Genomic DNA, 19,408 nt, shown 5'->3' with positions numbered 1-19,408 from the left:
ATAACGTATATACAAATTCACTTCCCCTCTTTCATATAGCTAGATATACGAATGAAAATTAGAGATCCTGTTTGTTTGAGAAAATAAATGTATCCAATTCAATATAATCTCCTAATAAGAGCTAATGGCCTTCACTGGATAGAAACTATAGTTATGGAGAAAACTTCCTGTTGCTTTCAGTTTAGTGCTTCAGCAACAAACCAAAGGAAATAATCCAAAACTAAAGATTCTAGAGTATGAATTGATAAAATTTGTTAACTGAGAAATTTCTTAATAAGCGCTATATAGTTCAATTGCCTTTTTTTGTTGTTTTAAAATTTGTGTTGAAAATAATTTAAAATCTACAGATTAGCTGCAAGACTAATAATACAAAGAACACACTATATACTTATACCAAGATTACCTATTGCTACATTTTCCCACATTTCCTTTTATTCTCCTTCCCTACAATCACAAACACACAGATGGAGTATTTTAACCATTACACAGTAATTTATATAGATCACAGCCCCTTATTCCTAAACATATCTTCAGAGTATGTCCAAAGAATATGGATATTCTCTTATAAAACCACAGTATTGGTACCCACTTCAGGAAGTTTGACACTGAATAATATTTTTTTATAATCATCTATTTTGTCAATTGATCAAAAAATATCCTTTATCACATTTTTTCCCTTCCAGTAAAAAAAGAGTTAGGTATTGCTTCATTGTCAAGTCTTTCTTTCCCTCTAGTGGCCTTTTCCACAGCCTTCGTTATCTTATATAACACTGACAGTTTTTGAAGAATACAACCCCTTTTGTAATATTCACAACTTGTGGTTTGTTTGGTATTTCCTTATGATTTAATTCAGGTTATGCATTCTTGACTGGAATATAGTACCATATTAGCAATGTTGTGTCCTCCATGTGTCATCTTCCTTTTTTTTAGGTAGAGTCTCACTTTGTTGACCTGGGTAGACTATCTCCTTGGGTAGAGGACCATGGTGTCATAGCCCACAGTAAGCTCAAACTCCCAAGTGATCCCCTGGCCTCAGCATCCTGAATAGCCGGGACTTACAGGCACTTGCCACAATGCCCCACTAGTTTTTCCCTTTTTAGTAGAGTGAGATCTTGCCTTTGCTAGTGCAAGCCACCCGCCTCAGCCTCCCAGAGTACTAGGATTAAGGCATAAGCCAACACACCCAGCCCCATCTGCCTTTCTTTAATGATGTTTATTCTAATCACCTTGTCAAAATGCCCAGTTTCTACATTTTATAATTACTAATTTTTCCATTGCTATTATGTGTGAGACACCTTGAAACCATGCAAATATCCTGCCTCCTCATTGAAAATGCCCTTAGATTTAGGATTCTTTGATGATTCTTGCTGATCTGGTCCTTAAAATGATAGCTGTAGAATGATGATTTGCCAACTGCAGCATTCCTAAATTTACCAGTTGCCATTTAACATTCTAATCATGATTCATTTTCCTTCCAATTGGTTTACAATTCAATACTGTACTTATTTTAGCTTTCAAATTGACCCAGATTTAGCCAGTGGCAGTTCCTTCAAACTGGCTCCTGTGTCCTTTGACAAGTCTTCATTATATTTTGGGTACTTTGTCCCTTACTTTCTGCATTATAGAATACTACATTACAAGATGTTTCAGACTTATCTTGCGCCTATCCTGTTCCAGTCCTAGAATAAGTCATATTTCCAAGTAGCCTTGGTACCTGTTAAATGGGAAATGCTATCAGAGACTAAGATCTGAGCATTATGCTTACTCATTGCTACTGGGGTACTGTTGCTTCTTGTCCTTTTCAATGAATAGAACCAAGAAATACATACATGTATATCTATACATATATATGTATAAAAATAAACATATATATCAATATATACACATGTACATTATACACAGCCATATAAAATATCCATATATGGGTGGCACCTGTGGCTCAGTGAGTAGGGCGCCGGCCCCATATACTGAGGGTGGCGGGTTCAAACCCAGCCCTGGCCAAACTGCAACAACAACAAAAAAAATAGCCGGGCATTGTGGCAGGCGCCTGTAGTCCCAGCTGCTCGGGAGGCTGAGGCAAGAGAATCACATAAGCCCAAGAGCTGGAGGTTGCTGTGAGCCGTGTGATGCCACGGCACTCTACCGAGGGCAGTAAAGTAAGACTCTGTCTCTACAAAAAAAAAAAAAAATCCATATACATGTATGCATATTTTCCAAAATCTTAAGTCCTATCACTATAATCGTCAATTATACTGATAATCTGAAGTGCAACCTATTCTCTTAGGTTTCTCTTCCGTCTTCCTCCATTCAATAATTGTGTATCTCTATTTCTTCAGTAAAAACTCTGGATCTCAAGAACATTAACTTATTTTCTTAATCCTATAATACATCTACAACTGTTTCAGAATTCTTTGCCCATAGTACTAAGAAACAAATCTTCTAAAAAGAGTATTTGTTTGCAATTTTCCTCCCACCCTTATATCCCATCTTGTCCAAAAGAGTGTACGTTGCTAAAGGCTGTGTAAATTATTTGGATTAGTTCTTCTTTTTCCCTTCAGTATGATTATTTTACTTGTATGAAATACAATTTGATTTGTTTCACCTTGACGGTTTTTTATCCCTCCTTTTCCACCTAAATGATTTAATTTTTTTTGCATATATAAAATAGTGACACAATATTTATAGTAATAACTGCATATAAAAAGCTACACTCAGAGAAGGTCACTCCTTTCCATATCCTTTCTACCAATCCTTGCATCCCTTGTAAGTAACTTCATTTTTTCTAACTCATGTTTTTCTTTTTGTAAAGATAAGTAAATAATGGCCATGCTCGGTGGCTCACGCCTGTAATCCTAGCACACTGGTGAGGCTGAAGCAGGTGGATTGCCTGAGCTCACGAGTTCGAGACCAGCCTGAGCCAGAGCAAGACCTCATCTCCGAAAAAAAATAGCCAGGCATTATGGCTAGCACCTGTAGTCCCAGCTACTTGGCATACTGAGGCAAGAGAATCGATTAAGCCTAAGAGTTTGAGGTTGCTGTGAGCTGTGACACCACAGCACTCTACTGAAGGTGAGAAAGTGAGACTCTTGTCTCAAAAAAACAAACAAAAAAGATAAGTAGAGAATAGATATGCTTTCTTATTTTCCATCCAGTCTTACACAAAATATGTTTTTTTGTACCTAACATTATTTCTGGAAATTAATATATTTCAGTTCGTAGAGATCTTACATTTTTCTTTTTTTTTTTCTTTGAGACAGAGTCTCACTTTATTGCCCTTGGTAGAATACCATGGCTTCATAGCTCACAGCAACCTCAAACTCTTGGGCTCAAGAGATCCCCTTGCTTCAGCCTCCTAAGTCGCTGGGACTGCAGGCACCTGCCACGATACCTGGCTATTTTTAGAGATGGGGTCCCGCTTTTGCTCAGGCTGGTCTCAAACTCCTGAGCCCAGGCCATCCACTTGCTTCAGGCCTCCCAAAGTGCTAGGATTACAGGCCTTATTTTTTTCTTTTTTTTTGTAGAGACAGGGTCTCACTTTATGGCCCTTGGTAGAGTGCCGTGGCCTCACACAGCTCACAGCAACCTCCAACTCCTGGGCTTAAGTGATTCTCTTGCCTCAGCCTCCCGAGTAGCCGGGACTACAGGCGCCCGCCACAACGCCCGGCTATTTTTTGGTTGCAGTTAGGCCGGGGCTGGGTTTGAACCCACCACCCTCGGTATATGGGGCCGGCACATTACCGACTGAGCCACAGGCGCCGCCCAGGCCTTATTTTTTTCTTATAGATGTATAGTTACAACTCCATTACATGTATATACGATAGTATATTTCAACTAATCTCCTATTCTTCATGTTACTTTCAGTATCATGCAGTTACATATGATATTGCAACAAATAACTCTATGTATATGTATTTTGTACTATTTTCTTCTTCTTCTTTTTTTTTTTTTTTTTGTAGAGACAGTGTTTCACTTTATTGCCCTCGGTAGAGTGCCGTGGCCGTCACATGGCTCACAGCAACCTCCAACTCCTGGACTTAGGCGATTCTCCTGCCTCAGCCTCCCGAGTAGCTGGGACTACAGGCGCCCGCTGTATTTTATACTATTAAAGATGTGTCCTCCAAATAAATTCCTAGAAATGACAAACCTGGGTAGAAGAGTAAGCACATATGTAGTTTTCTGAATATTGCCAAATTTCTTTCCTTAGAAGTAAGAAAATATTATATTTTGGTTTAAACTTATTTGGTATTATACTGATGCCTTGGAAATCCTGGTGCAACTCTTTTGAATTTTATTTGTTTGCTAGATACAATCTCATAATGCTAGAAGTCTTCTCACTCCTACTAACCCTGAATATTTTTGGTATTTGTTTTATATTTTGCAAATCTTTGCAGAAAGAAAATACAAAGAAAAGTAAGTTACTTTTTAGTACTTACTGAGTGGTGTTGTGTCAGGAGGTGGAAAATTCTCAGTAAAGTTGACATTACATAAATCTGTGCTACAACAACAAAAACGATATGTCCCATTCTGAATTGAGGGAGGAGTGGTAGTCACGACACATTCTTCATAGTGACATTCTTGGGGATCTCCAATGTGAGACCAACATCCTGCAAATCAATATTAATGTAACAAGTTAGTAAACAACAAGATAAATAAAAAAGAAACAACAAACTGAGAAATAATTGTAATAAATGTGAGACAGTGAGTAAAGAGTTTTGCAAATCAATAGGCAATACATTTTTTAAGAAACAAAAATGGCAAAGGTAATAACAGACATTTCATAGGAATAAAAAAACCAAGAACAAAGTTAAATGTATGATTAACTGAATAATTATTGAAGTAGCAGGAAGATTTCATTTTTGTACCAATTATTCTAGGTTTAAAAAATAATGATACACCTCATAACAAGGATTCAGTAACACAAACACTCTCATATAATGCTAGATGGAATATAAACAAATTGTATTTTTAGAAAGCCATGTGGAGGCCATAGTGGCTCCTGTCTGTAATCTCAATACTTTAGGGGGTGGGGGACGCAAAGTAGGAGGATTGTTTGAGACCAGCCTGGGCAATACAGTGAGACCCCCACCTCTAAAAACATAAATCAGGGGCAGTGCTTGTGGCTCAGTGAGTAGGGCGCCGGCCCCATATACCGAAGATGGTGGGTTCAAGCCTGATCCCTGCCAAACTGCAACAAAAAATAGCAGGGCATTGTGTTGGGCGCCTGTAGTCCCAGCTATTTGGGAGGCTGAGGCAAGAGAATTGCCTAAGCCCAAGAGCTGGAGGTTGCCATGAGCTGTGATGCCATAGCACTCTACTGAGGGTGACAGAGTGAGACTATTGTAATAATAAATAATAATAAATCAGAAAACAATTAGCTGGGATGGTATGTGCCAATGGTCCCAGTTGCTCAGGAGGCTGAAGCACGAGAATAACTTGAGTGTAGGAGTCTGAAGCAGCAGGGAGCTATGACTGTGTCACTGTATCCAGCGTGAACAACAGGGTGAGACCCTGTCTTTTTTTTTTTTTTTTTTTTTTTGCAGTTTCTGGCTGGGGCTGGGCTGGGTTTGAACCCGTCATCTCTGGCATATGGGTCCGGTGCCCTACTCCTTTGACCACAGGCGCCCCCTGAGACCCTGTCTTTAAAATAATTAATTAATTAAGAAAACCACATGGAAATTTTTATGGAGAGCCTTTAAAATATTCATATATTTTATAACCTAACAATTTTATAACAAGAAATCTATTTCAAGGAAACAATCACATACAAAGATTTAATGTTCAAAATTGTTTACTGAAATATTATGTGTTACAGTAAAACCATGAAAACAACATAATCTCTTACAATAGAACAATCTAGAAGTAAACTTCGATTATGTATACAATAAATATTGTGCAGAGATTAAAAATGTTTTCAGAGAATATTTAAAGACATAGAAAATGCTCATGCTATGATTAAGGTGGAAAAAACTGGGTACAAAATGGTTTACACAGTATCATCCTAACTTTGGGGGAAGAAGGTATACATGCATATAAACACAGCAGTATATAAAAAACCCCTGTGAAGGAGATAAACTAGAATTTTAAAAAGAGTACATTAGTAGAGACTTTTGTTTTTCCCTACAGTTTTCTGTATTTTCTAAATTACATGCAAAGAGCACATAAAACATGATAATAAGAAAGAGGCTATTAAAATAAGCAAAAGTAAATTACCGTTTATAAATTTGGGGTTTGTAGCTAGAGTTAGATAGTTATAACTTTAAATTTACTTATTTTCTAGAGAGGATTTTAATCTACCTCCCTGTCCTTTTTAGATGAATTTTAATTTTATGAAACACAAAGTCATTTCAGATAAGAAAAGTATCACTTGCCTTGTTTCACGAGATTTATGTCCCCTTTTGATTTCTCCCAAAGGCCATAGCAGGTGCTACCTTTTGAGCATAATATTGTCCCATTTTCATGAGAGATTCGACTCTCACCGATCCCAAGGTCTTGCTGATATGGGTCTTTAAATGCGCATAGCCGTTCTTGATTCTGGGAAGCTAAAATATAGGAAATAAAACAATGACAAATTAATTTTATGATAATCTTTGTAAAACATTATTACATAAAATCTTAGTCTTATTTAAAAGACATTATTAATTTCTAAACCAAATCCTTTGAATTCAAATACTTGAATAAATTTGTAACTTTACATTTACTGAATAACTTCCTTCTAATTCATTGATTTATTTGTAACTTCCAAATAAGAAGCAAATTTTAAAATTAAATTCCTGTGCTCACTTCAGCAGCACATACACTAAAACTCGTTTTCCAAAAGTAATCACCTCTTAACTCAAATTATTCTCACCACTCTTTCTCTTATTAAATAATTTGGGTGTCCAAATAAAGAAACAGCATCAGAGAAAATGCCCATGCTCTAAATTATCAAATCTTTAAAAGAAACAAATGTAGAATGCTAAATAATTTCAGAAATTCTATAATACTCACTTTTATCATATTTTATAATCAGTTGTAGAAAATCACATAGGTCACTGGGGCATGGTAAATTAATGATACGAAAATGACTACAAATGGGCACATGTGTTCTTTTTATGTTCTAAAACTAGATTGTGGTGATGGTACAACTCTATAAAGTTACCAAGAACAAAAAGTATCATTGTTTGCTTAAAATGAGTGAAATTTCATGACATATGAATTATAGCTTAATAAATCTGTTTTTAAAAATCAAAAAGAAAATGATTTTCCATTATTTAAAGTATCAATATAATAGCCAGAAGAAGGAATGCTCAATAGTCCTTACATAAAGGGACAATGTTTTTGTTTTTCTTTTGAGACAGGGTCTTGCTCTGCCACCCATGCTAGAGTGTAATGGCTTCATCATAGCTCCTGTAAGCTCAAACTCTTAGGCTCAAGCCATCCTTTGCCTTAGCTTACCGGGTAGCTGAGACTGCAGGCTTGTGCCAGCACACATGGCTAATTTTTCTTATTTTTTGTAGAAACAGAGGTCTCACAATGTTTCTCAGGCTAGTCTAAACTACTTGGCCTCCTAAAGTGCTAGGATTATAGGCATGAGCCATTATGCCTGGCTCCTAATGTACATTCATTTATTTTAAAATAGAGTTTCAGGCTGTCGCCTTGGGTACAGTGCCATGGCATCACAGCTCACAGCAACCTCAAACTCTGGGGCTTCAAACTCTGGGGCTTAAGTGATTCTCTTGCCTCAGCCTCCCAAGTAGCTGGGACTATAGGCGCCCGCCACAATGCTATTTTTAGAGATGGGATTTTACTCTTGCTCAGGCTGATCTCCAACTCCTAAACTCAAGCAATCCATCACTTCAGCTTCCCAGAGTGCTAGGATTACAGGCGTGAGCCACTGCACCTTAAAGTAGACTTTCTTAATGTGTTTGACTAGCCAGAATAACAGTCTGATACAGCTGGCCAACATATTCTTCAGGGGATTCCTACTTATTTTTTTATTTTGGGTGTGTATCTATTTGGCACGGCTTAATTCACAACAATCAGCACTGAAAGTGATTTATTAAAATAATGTTTCTGGGGTGGCTCCTGTGGCTCAAGGAGTAGGGCGCTGGTCCCATATGCCAGAGATGGCGGGTTCAAACCTAGCCCCGGCCAAAAACCAAAAAAAAAAAATTAATGTTTCTGAACAAAACTTAGAAGAAATGAAAGAGCCAACAACTGTGTGCCCAAGCCAATTCAGACACACAAAAGTATCATTTTTATAATAATGGAAAGTACCTTCAAAGTATTTGGCTAGGAAATAGGGTAGTCCACAAGTAATACAGAGTTCTAGCCCTGAAACAGTTTGGATTAGAGAAACTAAATCACAGACAATAATTAATGAGAAATAAATGTGATTTGATTTGTACATTTTAAAAACACATCAATTGGACATCAGGCTACATTACACTAAAACAAAACAAAAAAAACCACTGTAAGCAGTCCTCTAGAAGACATTTACTAATATCAACTGAATGGCAAAAAAAAATTACCATCTATTTACAAAAACTAATTACAGAATATTAGCCTAATTATGACTTTATCATATTTTTACCATATGTATACATTCAAATTTCCTTAATTATAGCTTAATTGGGCGGCGCCTGTGGCTCAGTGAGTAGGGCGCTGGCCCCATATGCCGAGGGTGACGAGTTCAAACCCAGCCCCGGCCAAACTACAACAAAAAAATAGCCGGGCATTGTGGCGGGCGCCTGTAGTCCCAGCTGCTGAGGCAAGAGAATCGCGTAAGCCCAAGAGTTAGAGGTTGCTGTGAGCTGTGTGACACCACGGCACTCTACCTGAGGGCGGTACAGTGAGACTCTGTCTCTACAAAAAAAAAAAAAAAAAAAATTATAAGCTTAATCATATTTATTAGATTGTCTTCCACATTTAACAACAATATTCCCTTAGGTTATGTCCTAATTTACAGATTTTACCAAATTAATTGTAATGATTAAATTAAACATATTTCTACATACATGCAGCAAAAATTACATACAACACAAAGATTCATACTTAGAATTCAAACTATAAGCAAAAAATTTGTGATGTAAATCTGAAAAGACATTTATCTATAGGCATGCTTCTTTTTCCCTGTCCCATCCCATTTCTTGACTCAAGTTACCTAACCAGACATTGAAGATACATAACCTACTCTTTTTCCCTTTTGTCTTGATTATTAGAAAGATTAGGAAAAATTATAAATTTAGCATCTCTAGTTTTCCCAAGATATCCTAGTTTTACCCCTCTTCTTCTTCGGTTATCCATTTTAACTAGAATTTTGGACTGAATACTGAGTTAATGAGTAGGATCTAAATGTTCCTGAAAGTAGGCAGATCATAAATAAACACCTTATTTAATTTAAAAAGAAAAGGATACATTCTTGTAAAAGAATAGATATAAAATAGAAATTTTTGTTTTTCCTAGATTTCTTTTACAGTTGAAAAGTAGAATTTTTTTTCTTATTTGAAAAGTTAAAAACATGGAACACTTCACAAATTTGCATGTCATCCTTGTGCAGGGGCCATGCTAATCTTCTCTGTCTTGTTCCAATTTTAGGATATGTGCTGCCGAAGCGAGCACTGAAAAGTAGAATTTTTAGAGTCATTATTATATAACTTGATTGAAATCTAAATTTTGTTTTTTTTGAGACAGAGTCTTACTACGTCACCCTTGGTAGAGTGCTGTGGTGTCACAGCTCACAGCAACCTCAAACTCTTGGGCTTAAGCGATTCTCTTGCCTCAGCCTCCCAAGTAGCTGGGACTACAGGCACCCGCCACAAAGCCTGGCTATTTCTGTTGTTGTTGTAGTTGTCATTGTTGTTTAGCAGGCCTGGGCTGTTAAATACCCGCTAGCAGTGGTGTATGTGGTTGGCGCCCTAGTTGCTGAGCTACAGGTGCTGAGCCTATATTGTCTTCTTTTGATGTGTGGCTGGGACAAATGTATTTGCTCCATTCACTGTATGCCTTCATACATTTCCAGTCTCTCCCATGGGAACAAAGTTAGCAGCAACCTTTGTTTAGTAAGCTTTTCACTGCTTGTCTCATAACTCTTCCTTTTGGTTTGGTATGAACTATTCCTCTTGTCACTACACTTTGTCCTTGATTGCACTCACGTCTACAAAGATTCATTGCCACTGTATGATTTTTGTGGAGACTGTGCTCATTTGGGGCATACCTTCTTATGTTTTCTTCACAGAGCTGTTGTACCAAATCTTTCGAAAAGAATTTTCTTCCCTATTGTTTCTTTGAATGAAGTTGTGACCAGTGGTTATTTATTTATTTCCTAAAAAATCACATACAAATTGTATGCTACAATGTCAATGATGTTGAAGAAAATTGTCAGGGGCCCGCACTGGACAGGAATATGTTCTCATGCACACCCCTGCTCTAGTAGCTTTTTTTTTTTTGAGACAGAGCTTCAAGATGTCGCCCTGGGTAGAGTGCCGTGGCTTCACAGCTCACAGCAACCTCCAACTCCTGGGCTCAAGCGATTCTCCTCCCTCAGTCTCCCAAGTAGCTGGGACTACAGGCGCCTGCCACAATGCCCGGCTATTTTTTGGTCACAGCTGTCACTGTTGTTTGCTGGGCCTGGACTGAATTTGTACCCGCCAGCTCAGGTGTATGTGGCTGGCGCCTTAGCCGCTTGAGCCACAGGCGCTGAGCCATGTAGCAGCTTTTTAAAAGATTACATCAGGCTTGTTACCCATCACCTTCATAGTGAACTACCTTTTCTATATTTAGAACATAACTAATGTCACCTAGGGAGAGAAGGCAAATGTTACTCTATCAGATGGAGAGCTTTCATTGATGCTGGCTTGAGTTCTAGAGTCAAATCTCTTTTATTCCTGTGAACAGTACTAACTGTGGTTATATTCTTTTGAAGCAAGTTGAAAGCCAGGATAATGGAGGTAAACTTTTGGTCCATGGTAATATTTCTTCTGTACTGATCCAAATGACAGTTCTGAACCAGTCCTTTTACAATCTCAGAGCCACTATTGTAATGTCTCAGAAGATTCTCTTATTTCCTTGTATATAGCTCTACCACTAAAGAGTCGTTTGTTGAAGAATCACACAAACAATTCAATGCCAAGTCCATACTTTCCAGGTTTAGTTGGTATGTAAAGTCTGAATGGACAACAGCCATGGAAAGACACTAATTCCTCATTGATAGTATAAAAGGAGAGATTATTTACAACATTCCAAAGCTCTTACACTTGAGCAAATTTATCATACTGCCTGTCAGCTTCATGTGTTGCAGCATCATTAAAACGTAGATATTTCAATAGGAGCTGCATTCTTATTTTGAAAATATAGCACAGTAAACTACTGGAAAATTCTCACTGAAAAAATTTTGGATATCCCCTTTATTCTGCCAGTACACATCACAATTTAGAAGAATTCTAATTAATCCTAGTATTTCTTCTTTCATTAAATTGTAAGAATTTTGGATGAATACATCCTTACATAACTCTTTGACTAGATACAGTTTCTGGTTTGTAAACTTGATAATTACATTCACAGTTTTATTATCAATAAATAGCTGGAAAGCATCACACGGAGTATGGCTTCTATTCCTGATTGTACTCCTGGCTGAGTCTTCATAATATTAGCCTATTGTAGTCTCCCCTGATCCTTTATCGGCTGTGAGTCCATATTGTTCCCTTTTATTTTTTTAAATTTCAGATTAATATGAGGGTTCAAATGCTTAAGTTACGTTGTTTCAGTTTGTTTCTAAAGTTCAAGTTTTAGCTGAGCCCTTCATCCAATCCAGGGAGTGAGCTCTATACCCCTACATTGTGCACACTGGATGAGAGTTTACCAATCCCCCTCCTTCCTCTCCTCTTCCCTGATCCTCCTCTCCCATCCCCCCCTTGAATTTAATTGAGTTTTTCTTTCAAATGAGTGTATAGTTGTTTATCTATTGGTTTCATATTAGTATTGTATACATTGTATACTTGCTTTTCCATTCTATGGTACTTTACTAAGAAGAATGCTCTTCAACTCCATCCAGGTTAATACAAAAGATGTCAAGTCTCCATCTTTTTATGGCAGAATAGTATTCCAGGGCATACATATACCACAGTTTATTAATTCATTCATGGGTTCATGGGTACTTGGGTTGATTCTGTATGTTGGTGATTGTGAACTGAGCTGCAATGAACATTCTAATGCAAATGTCCTCAGAGTAAAATGATTTTCTTTCTTCTGGGTAGATACCTAGTAATGGGATTGTGGGATCAATGGAAGGTTTACTTTTAGCTCTTTAAGGATTCTGCACACTTCTTTCCATAGAGGCTGTATTAGTTTGCAATCCCACCAGCAGTGTAAAAAGTGTTCCTTACTCTCCATATTCATGCCAGCAACTGCAGGTTTGGGACTTTGTAATGAGAGCTATTCTCATTGGGGTTAGGTATTATCTCAGGGTGGTTTTGATTTGGATTTCTCTGATGATAGGGACAATGAGCATTTTTTCAGGTTTCTTGGCCATTTGCCTGTCTTCTTTAGAGAAGATTCTGTTCATATCTCTTGCCCACTTATAAGTGAGATTGTTTGCTCTTTTCTTAGTGATTAATTTGAGTTCTCTGTAGATTCTAATTATCAGCCCTTTGCCAGATTCATAGGATACAAATATTTTCTCTCATTCTAAAAGCTGTTAGCTTTAGTTGTTGTACCATTAGCTGTGCAGAAGCTTTTTAGCTTGATCATGTCCCATTTATTTTTGGTGTTGCTGCAATTGTCACAGGGTCTTCTTCATAAAATCTTTCCCTAGGCTGTTACTATAAAGACTATTTCCCATACTTTCTTCTAGAATTTTTATTATTTCATGTCTTTAATTAATTAATTAATTTATTTATTTATTGTTGAGGCAGAGGCTCACTTAGTTGCCCTTGGTAGAGTGCTCCGGCATCATAGCTCACAGCAACCTCAAACTCGTGAGCTTGCCTCACCCTCCCAAGTAGCAGGGACTACAGTGCCCACCATAATGCCCAGCTATTTTTAGAGCCAGGGTCTTGCTCTTCCTCAGGCTGATCTCGAACCTGTGCGCTCAGGGCAATCCATCCACCTCACCCTCCCAAAGTGCTAGGATTACAGGTATGAGCCACTGCGCTCTACCTTTGTGTCTTAAATTTGAATCTTTAATGAAGTGAGAGTCAGTATTTCTCAGTGGTTGAGAGGTTCGGGTCCAGTTTCAGTCTTCTACACGTGGCTAACCAGTTCTCCCAGTGCTTTTTTTTTTTTTTTTGTCACCTCGGTAGAGTGCCCTGGCGTTACAGCTCACAGCAACCTCAAACTCTTGGGCTTAAGCAATTCTCTTGTCTCAGCCTCCCAAGTAGCTGGCATTACAGGTGCCCACCACAATGCCCGGCTATTTTTTTGTTGTAGTTGTCACTGTTGTTTGGTAGGCCCAGGCCGGGTTCGAACCTGCCAGCCCTAATATATGCGGCTAGCCCCCTAGTCGCTGAGCTACAGGTGCTGGGCCCATTTATTTTTTTGGTCAGATTGATTTTAACAAATAACATTTAAGGCATGATTGCACCTTGAGAATCACTTGAGCCCAAGAGTTTGAGGTTACTGTGAGCTGTGACAGCACGGCACTCTACCCAAGGTGACAGCTTGAGATTCTTGTCTCAAAAAAAAAAGGTTGGAGATCCATATGGGTGCCAAGTTGACAAGGCGTGGATCTGACTTAATTCTAAGGGTCAACTTGACTGAATTAAAGAATACCTAGAAATCTGGTAAAGCATTATTTTGGGTGTGTCTGTTTCCAGAGAACATTAGTATGTTGAGTCTGAGTGGGGAATGTCTGCCCTCAATATTAGCAGGCACCATCCAATCTGCTAGGGGCCCAGAGAGAACATATACAGAAGGTAAATTGATCTCTCTGTGAGAGCTGGTGCAGACTTTTTTTCTGCAGCCTTGGACATCATAACTCCAGGCTTATTGGCCTAATTATTAATGCTACTATGAAAACAGAAAATTGCTTAATTTCAACAGCCAACCAATAACCTTTCAAAATAAATGAATAATACTTATTAAATTTGTAGGTCATAACTACTTACCAAATAGAAGTATAACAAATGTTTTAATGATCAGAGAAGTAAAAATACAGGTAAAAAATATAAGAAATCTCCCTGCCACATTACTCAATGGTGTGCAAATTCTGCCCCTTCACACATAGAACCATGCCCTTTGTCAGAGAATAAAAAGAATTCAGGCTGGGCATAATGGCTCATGCCCGTAATCCTAGCACTTTAGGAGGCCAAAGCTGGAAGATCACTTAAGGCAGTGATTCTCAACCTTCCTAATGCCACGACCCTTTAATACAGTTCCTGTGGGTTGCAACCCACAGGTTGAGAACCACTGACTTAAGGCCAGGAGTTTGAGACCAGCCTGAGAGGCATCAAGACCCCAGCTCTACAGAGTAGAAAAATTAGCCCCAAGGCTGCCTGTAGTCCTTGCTATTTGGGAGGCTGAGGCAGGAAGATCACTGGAGCCCAGCAGTTTGAGATCACAATGAGCTACTGAGGATCCCATTGCATGCTAGCCTGGATGACAGAGTAAGACCCTGTCTCCCCCCACCCCAATTTTTTTTCAACAAGCTCAGTGACTTTCTCAACCAAAGACAATTGCTGATATAGAGGTTCTTTCAGCATTGCAAAACATACTAAATGATAGTTATCCTTGGTTGTTTAGGGATTTCACTATACAAGAAGATACATTTATATTTACCACTAAATCTAACATACAAAAAACTGTGCATGCCTCACTTTGGCTAATGAATGGCATTTTCAGAGTTGTTCTCACTGTTTTTTATCAGCTACATATAAGTCATTCTCCTGTTGGACCCCCAAATTCTAGAACTTATCTGTTTAGTAATATATTAACAACTACAAAAAGTAAAGTATTTTATAAATACTCATTTGAAATTTGGTGACTTTGTATACTAAAACGGATTTCAATTTAATACCCTAAATCATAAAGATAAGTTTGAATTAGGTGTAATCATGCCTTCTAAAAGTGAATTTCAAACTGTTACCAATAGTTTGTTTTTTCCATTCAGCCTAATGCATTTGATGGAAAATTCAGATAAGGAGATTAGGCACATAATATGGCAACCATGAAAATGTCAGTTTAAAAATGTATTATTGGCTAGGCATGGTGGCTCATGCCTGTAATTCTAGCATTCTGGGAGGCCAAGGCGGATGAATTGCTTGAGCTCAGCAGTTTGAGACGAACTTGAGCAAGAGTGAGACCTCATCTCTACTAAAAATAGAAAACACTAGCTGGGCATGATGGTGCATGCTTGTAGTCCCAGCTACTCAAGAGGGTGAAGCAACAGGATCGCTTGAACGCAGGAGTTTGAGGTTGCTGGGAGCTACGAAGATGCCACAAGTACTCTACCTAGGGCTACGGAGTGAGACTCTGTCTCAAAAAAATAAAATAGAATTAAAATTAATTAATTAAAACATGCATTTGTCTACACTGGCATTCTTTCCAGCTAATGAAATTACTGAAACTTTTAGTGAATAAAAGCCACAGTTGCCTACAGAAGCCAGGAAAGTTACTCATAGAAAAGTTACTCATTATTAAAAATAATCAGATGCACAGTAGGATAAGAAGATGGCATTACTGTTTGGTCACCAGTATTATTTCCACCAAATCTGTGGTCTGTAGATGATGACATGTGGAATAGATTTGCATGTTCCCAAAACAATATAAGAGCATAGTATAGAAAATGGAAAAAATATTTCATAAGAAATGTTCATGTCAACGTATATTGAATCATACATAGGATTTCAAAAAGAGCAGCCCCATGTAGAAAATGCTCTTATGGACTATCTCCATGCAATTGCCCATAATCTATCCCTGTAATACACTTTTCATAGGTTAAATTTACCTTTTCATTTAGGGGATTTCTCCACCACCACCCACTATTTTAAATTGGATTTATTATTATTTTTCATAATTCTCGATGCTATGTATTTCATCTTATATCATCTAATACAAATTTGATATAATACACGGGAGACTTATATCAGAGAATTTTATTACGTTGTTCAAAAATTCTCTGCTATTCTAAAATCATATCTCTACATGATACATTTTGAAATGGATGTCTTAGTACAATACATATATATAGTGAGCATGTATTTATAAAGAAGTACTGAATCAGGCGGTGCCTATGGTTCAAGAAGTAGGGTGCAAGCCCCATATACCAGAGGTGGTGGGTTCAAACCCAGCCCTGGCCAAAAACTGCAACAAAAACAACAAAAAGAAGCACTGACTCAACGGTCAGTATGTACATGGTACTGTGTTAGATGCTGTGCAAGATTTCAAAGTATGTATAAGACAATTGGCATGGGTTCAAAGTTCATTCAACAGATAATTACAAGGCCAGGCGTGGTGGCTCACGCCTATAAATCCTAGCACTTTGGGAGGCCAAAGCAGGTGGACTGCCTGAGCTCAGGAGTTTGAGACTAGCCTGAGCATGAGTTAGACTCCATATCTAAAAATAGCTGGGTGTCGGTAGCGGGCACCTGTAGTCCCAGCTACTCGGGAGGCTGAGGCAAGAGAATCACCTGAGCCCAAGAATTTGAGTTTGCTGTGAGCTATGACATCACAGCACTCTACCAAGGGCAACTGAGTCTCAAACTCTGTCTCAAAAAAACAAACAACAAAAAAACCTAAATAATTATAGAATGCTTTTTTGTGGCAAAATTGTGTCAGATACTGGGGATGAAGCAGTGAACACAACCATTATCTGAAGCAATGCATAACTAAAACAGGACGTGTCAGCTACAATATGCAAAATTCAAATGTTAATATATATAAGGCTATTGTTCTAGCTTAAAATCTTATTACATGAGGTTTAATCTCATTCATTATTTTGGATCAAATCCTAATAATAGTGTCTATTCTCAATAGAGAGATAGATGATAAACCTATTTTGAAAACAGGGCAATTTGACAAGCACTAGTGTACAGATTTCCCTCTAAAAACCTGGAAGGAAGAAAGGGAAGAGAGGGAAGGAGGGAGGAAGGAGAGAAAAGAATAATAGTCACCTTATACATTTACAATTATTGAAAAGAAAAGTTCAGTGCCAGGTGCAGTGGCTCAAGCCTATAATCCTCCACTTTGGGAGGCCAAGGCAGGTGGATTGCTTGAACTCAGTAGTTCGAAGAGCTCTAGAGACAGAGACAGATTCTGTCTCTAAACATAGCCAAGCATTGAAGGAGTTGCCTTTATGTAGTCCCAGCTACTCAGGAGACTGAGGCAAGAGGATCTCTTGAGCCCAAGAGTTTGAGGTTGCTGTGAGCTATGACACCATGGTACTCTACCAAGGATGGCAAAGTGAGACTCTTTCTCAAAAAAAAAACAAAAAGAAAGAAAGAGATACCTGCATGTGAAGCTATGTATACTGTATGAATATTAACATGCAATTTCCTTTTTTTTTTGAGACAGAGTCTTACTTTGTTGCCCCCAGAGTGCCATGGCATCACAGCTCACAGCAACCTCCAACTCTTGGGCTCAAGTGATTCTCTTGCCTTAGCCTCCCAAGTAGCTGGGACTACAGGGGCCCACCACAATGCCCGGCTATTTTTCCAGACAAGGTCTCACTCTAGCTCAGGCTGGTCTCAAACCTGTGGACTCACCTATGCCTCCCAAGTGCTAGGATTACAGGTGTGAGTCACCGGGCCCAGCCAACATGCAATTTCCAAACTCAGATTCATCATGACTAGCACAGATACATGAAAGGGCTTTGATAAATGCTATACATATAGAAACAATCACAGTGTCCTCTGTGATGAGATCTGAAACAAGTAATTAGCAATATTCCTTTAATTTTCAAATAAAAATTATGCAAAAAAATCCACCATGAAAATAATACAGCAGATAGAAGATGGCAGCCGAGTAACAGCTTCCTTGCATCTGGGCACCGTGAGTCTGGGGAGATAGGACTCCAGGCATCTCTGGCTGGTGGGATCTGCCTATCATCACCCCTGAGAGGATACAGGGAGTCAGCGAGAGATTTCTGGACCCCAAGAGGAGGACTAAAACAGTGGAAAACCGACAAGTGGTCGCGTGTGTTCAACCTGTCTAAACCCGCCCGCAACTGTAAGTTCAGTAGCAGCAAGTCTGCAAACCAGAAAGGCCTTACCTGTGAACTGTTTTGGTGTCTTTGGACTTGGCACTCAGTTGAACTGCCTTGGGGAGAGCCTGAGCGGCAGTGCAGAGAACTGTGGCCTTTGTCTAGGGCCCCAGTCTGAGCCGCTGAGCCAGACGGAGCTAATAGTGTTTGGCTTTGGGTCACAGGCAGCCATTGTGAGCGATCTGCCCCGGCAAGCTCCACACTAAGGGTCGCAAAGCTAGAATTGGGTGGGAACTGGTAACCCAGAGACCAAGTAGCCTAAGGGCGGGGTCTGAGCCGCCTTGCAGCCCTAATCCTCGGGGGCAGAGGGAGACTAGTTTTGGCACACAGGGTAAGTGGATAGCCACTTCAGCAGTGATTCCAGCGACAAGCACTTCCCTGGGAAAGCTTCTGCTCAGCAAGTGAACAAGTTCAAAGTGCCTTTTAAGTGGGCTGAAGAGAGATTTAGGGTGTCTACCTGCTGGGGTTTGAGAAACTAGTAGCCTCCAGTCGTATCAGAACTGTGATTAACATCTCATACCCCAGAAGACCACGTGTTGCCCAGACAATATTCAATAACATATACATACTGCTTTGTTTTTGGTTATGTTTCTTTTTTTTTTTTTTGGTTTGGTTATTTTTTTTGTTTATTTTGATGTTGTTGATTATTGTTTTGTTTTCTAAGTTCAACCTTTTCCATACAGATCCTTTTTCGTTCTCAATTTTTCTAGTTTAATTATAATTTCCCATTGCTGCCTATTTCAATAATTAGAATTTCATTTTTGTTAGTGTTTCTGCCTCTAATATTTGGTTTTTCCACCCAATTTTATCCAGTAAAGTTTTCTGTTTGCTTGTTTTGGTTTGATTTATAGCATTTTTGTCTTTCCTCTCTACTTGGTGGAGGTGGGGTACTGTGTCTGATCAGGTTAGCAAAGAGCTGCTGATCTCAAGAGAACCACCCAACTGGGCACCCCCAGAAGGTGGTTTTTTTCTTAAGGTTGTATCAAAGTACCCTACTGGACACCTCTATTGCTCTGTCTCCCTCTTTCTGTGCCTCTCTTCTTTTTGTGAATATTCCTTTTACCCACCCCCTCTCCTTTCTCTATTTTTCTTATCACTCAGTCCTCCTTTCTTTCATCCCTTTTTTGCTCTTCAACCTTCTCACCCCTCTGGTCCTGTAACCCTTAGTCCACAGGCACGAGAACTTAAAGAGCAAGAGGAAGTGAAAGGAAAATTAGGGCAAGGAAACAGATAAAA

General features: G+C 38.7%; 1 protein-coding gene and 1 non-coding gene across 3 annotated transcripts in view; both read right to left on the bottom strand.

Moving 5' to 3' along the window:
• Nucleotides 1-19,408, bottom strand: part of BMPR2 (bone morphogenetic protein receptor type 2) — a 196,985-nt gene that overhangs the window by 76,841 nt on the left and 100,736 nt on the right. For both annotated transcript variants that reach the window (XM_053596834.1, XM_053596836.1), the window contains exons 2-3: nucleotides 6,369-6,539; nucleotides 4,434-4,604 (exon numbers count right to left, since the gene is read on the bottom strand). In XM_053596834.1, coding sequence (XP_053452809.1) covers nucleotides 4,434-4,604; nucleotides 6,369-6,539 — 342 coding nt within the window. The remainder of the gene's footprint in view (nucleotides 1-4,433; nucleotides 4,605-6,368; nucleotides 6,540-19,408) is intronic.
• LOC128590941 (U6 spliceosomal RNA) lies at nucleotides 9,494-9,600 on the bottom strand. Its single transcript, XR_008381401.1, has one exon. It is a non-coding gene; the product is annotated as a U6 spliceosomal RNA (small nuclear RNA).

Source organism: Nycticebus coucang, chromosome 7 (assembly GCF_027406575.1).
Source record: "Nycticebus coucang isolate mNycCou1 chromosome 7, mNycCou1.pri, whole genome shotgun sequence".
Classification (NCBI taxonomy): Eukaryota; Metazoa; Chordata; class Mammalia; order Primates; family Lorisidae; genus Nycticebus; species Nycticebus coucang.
This window is presented reverse-complemented; position numbering and strand designations above follow the sequence as displayed.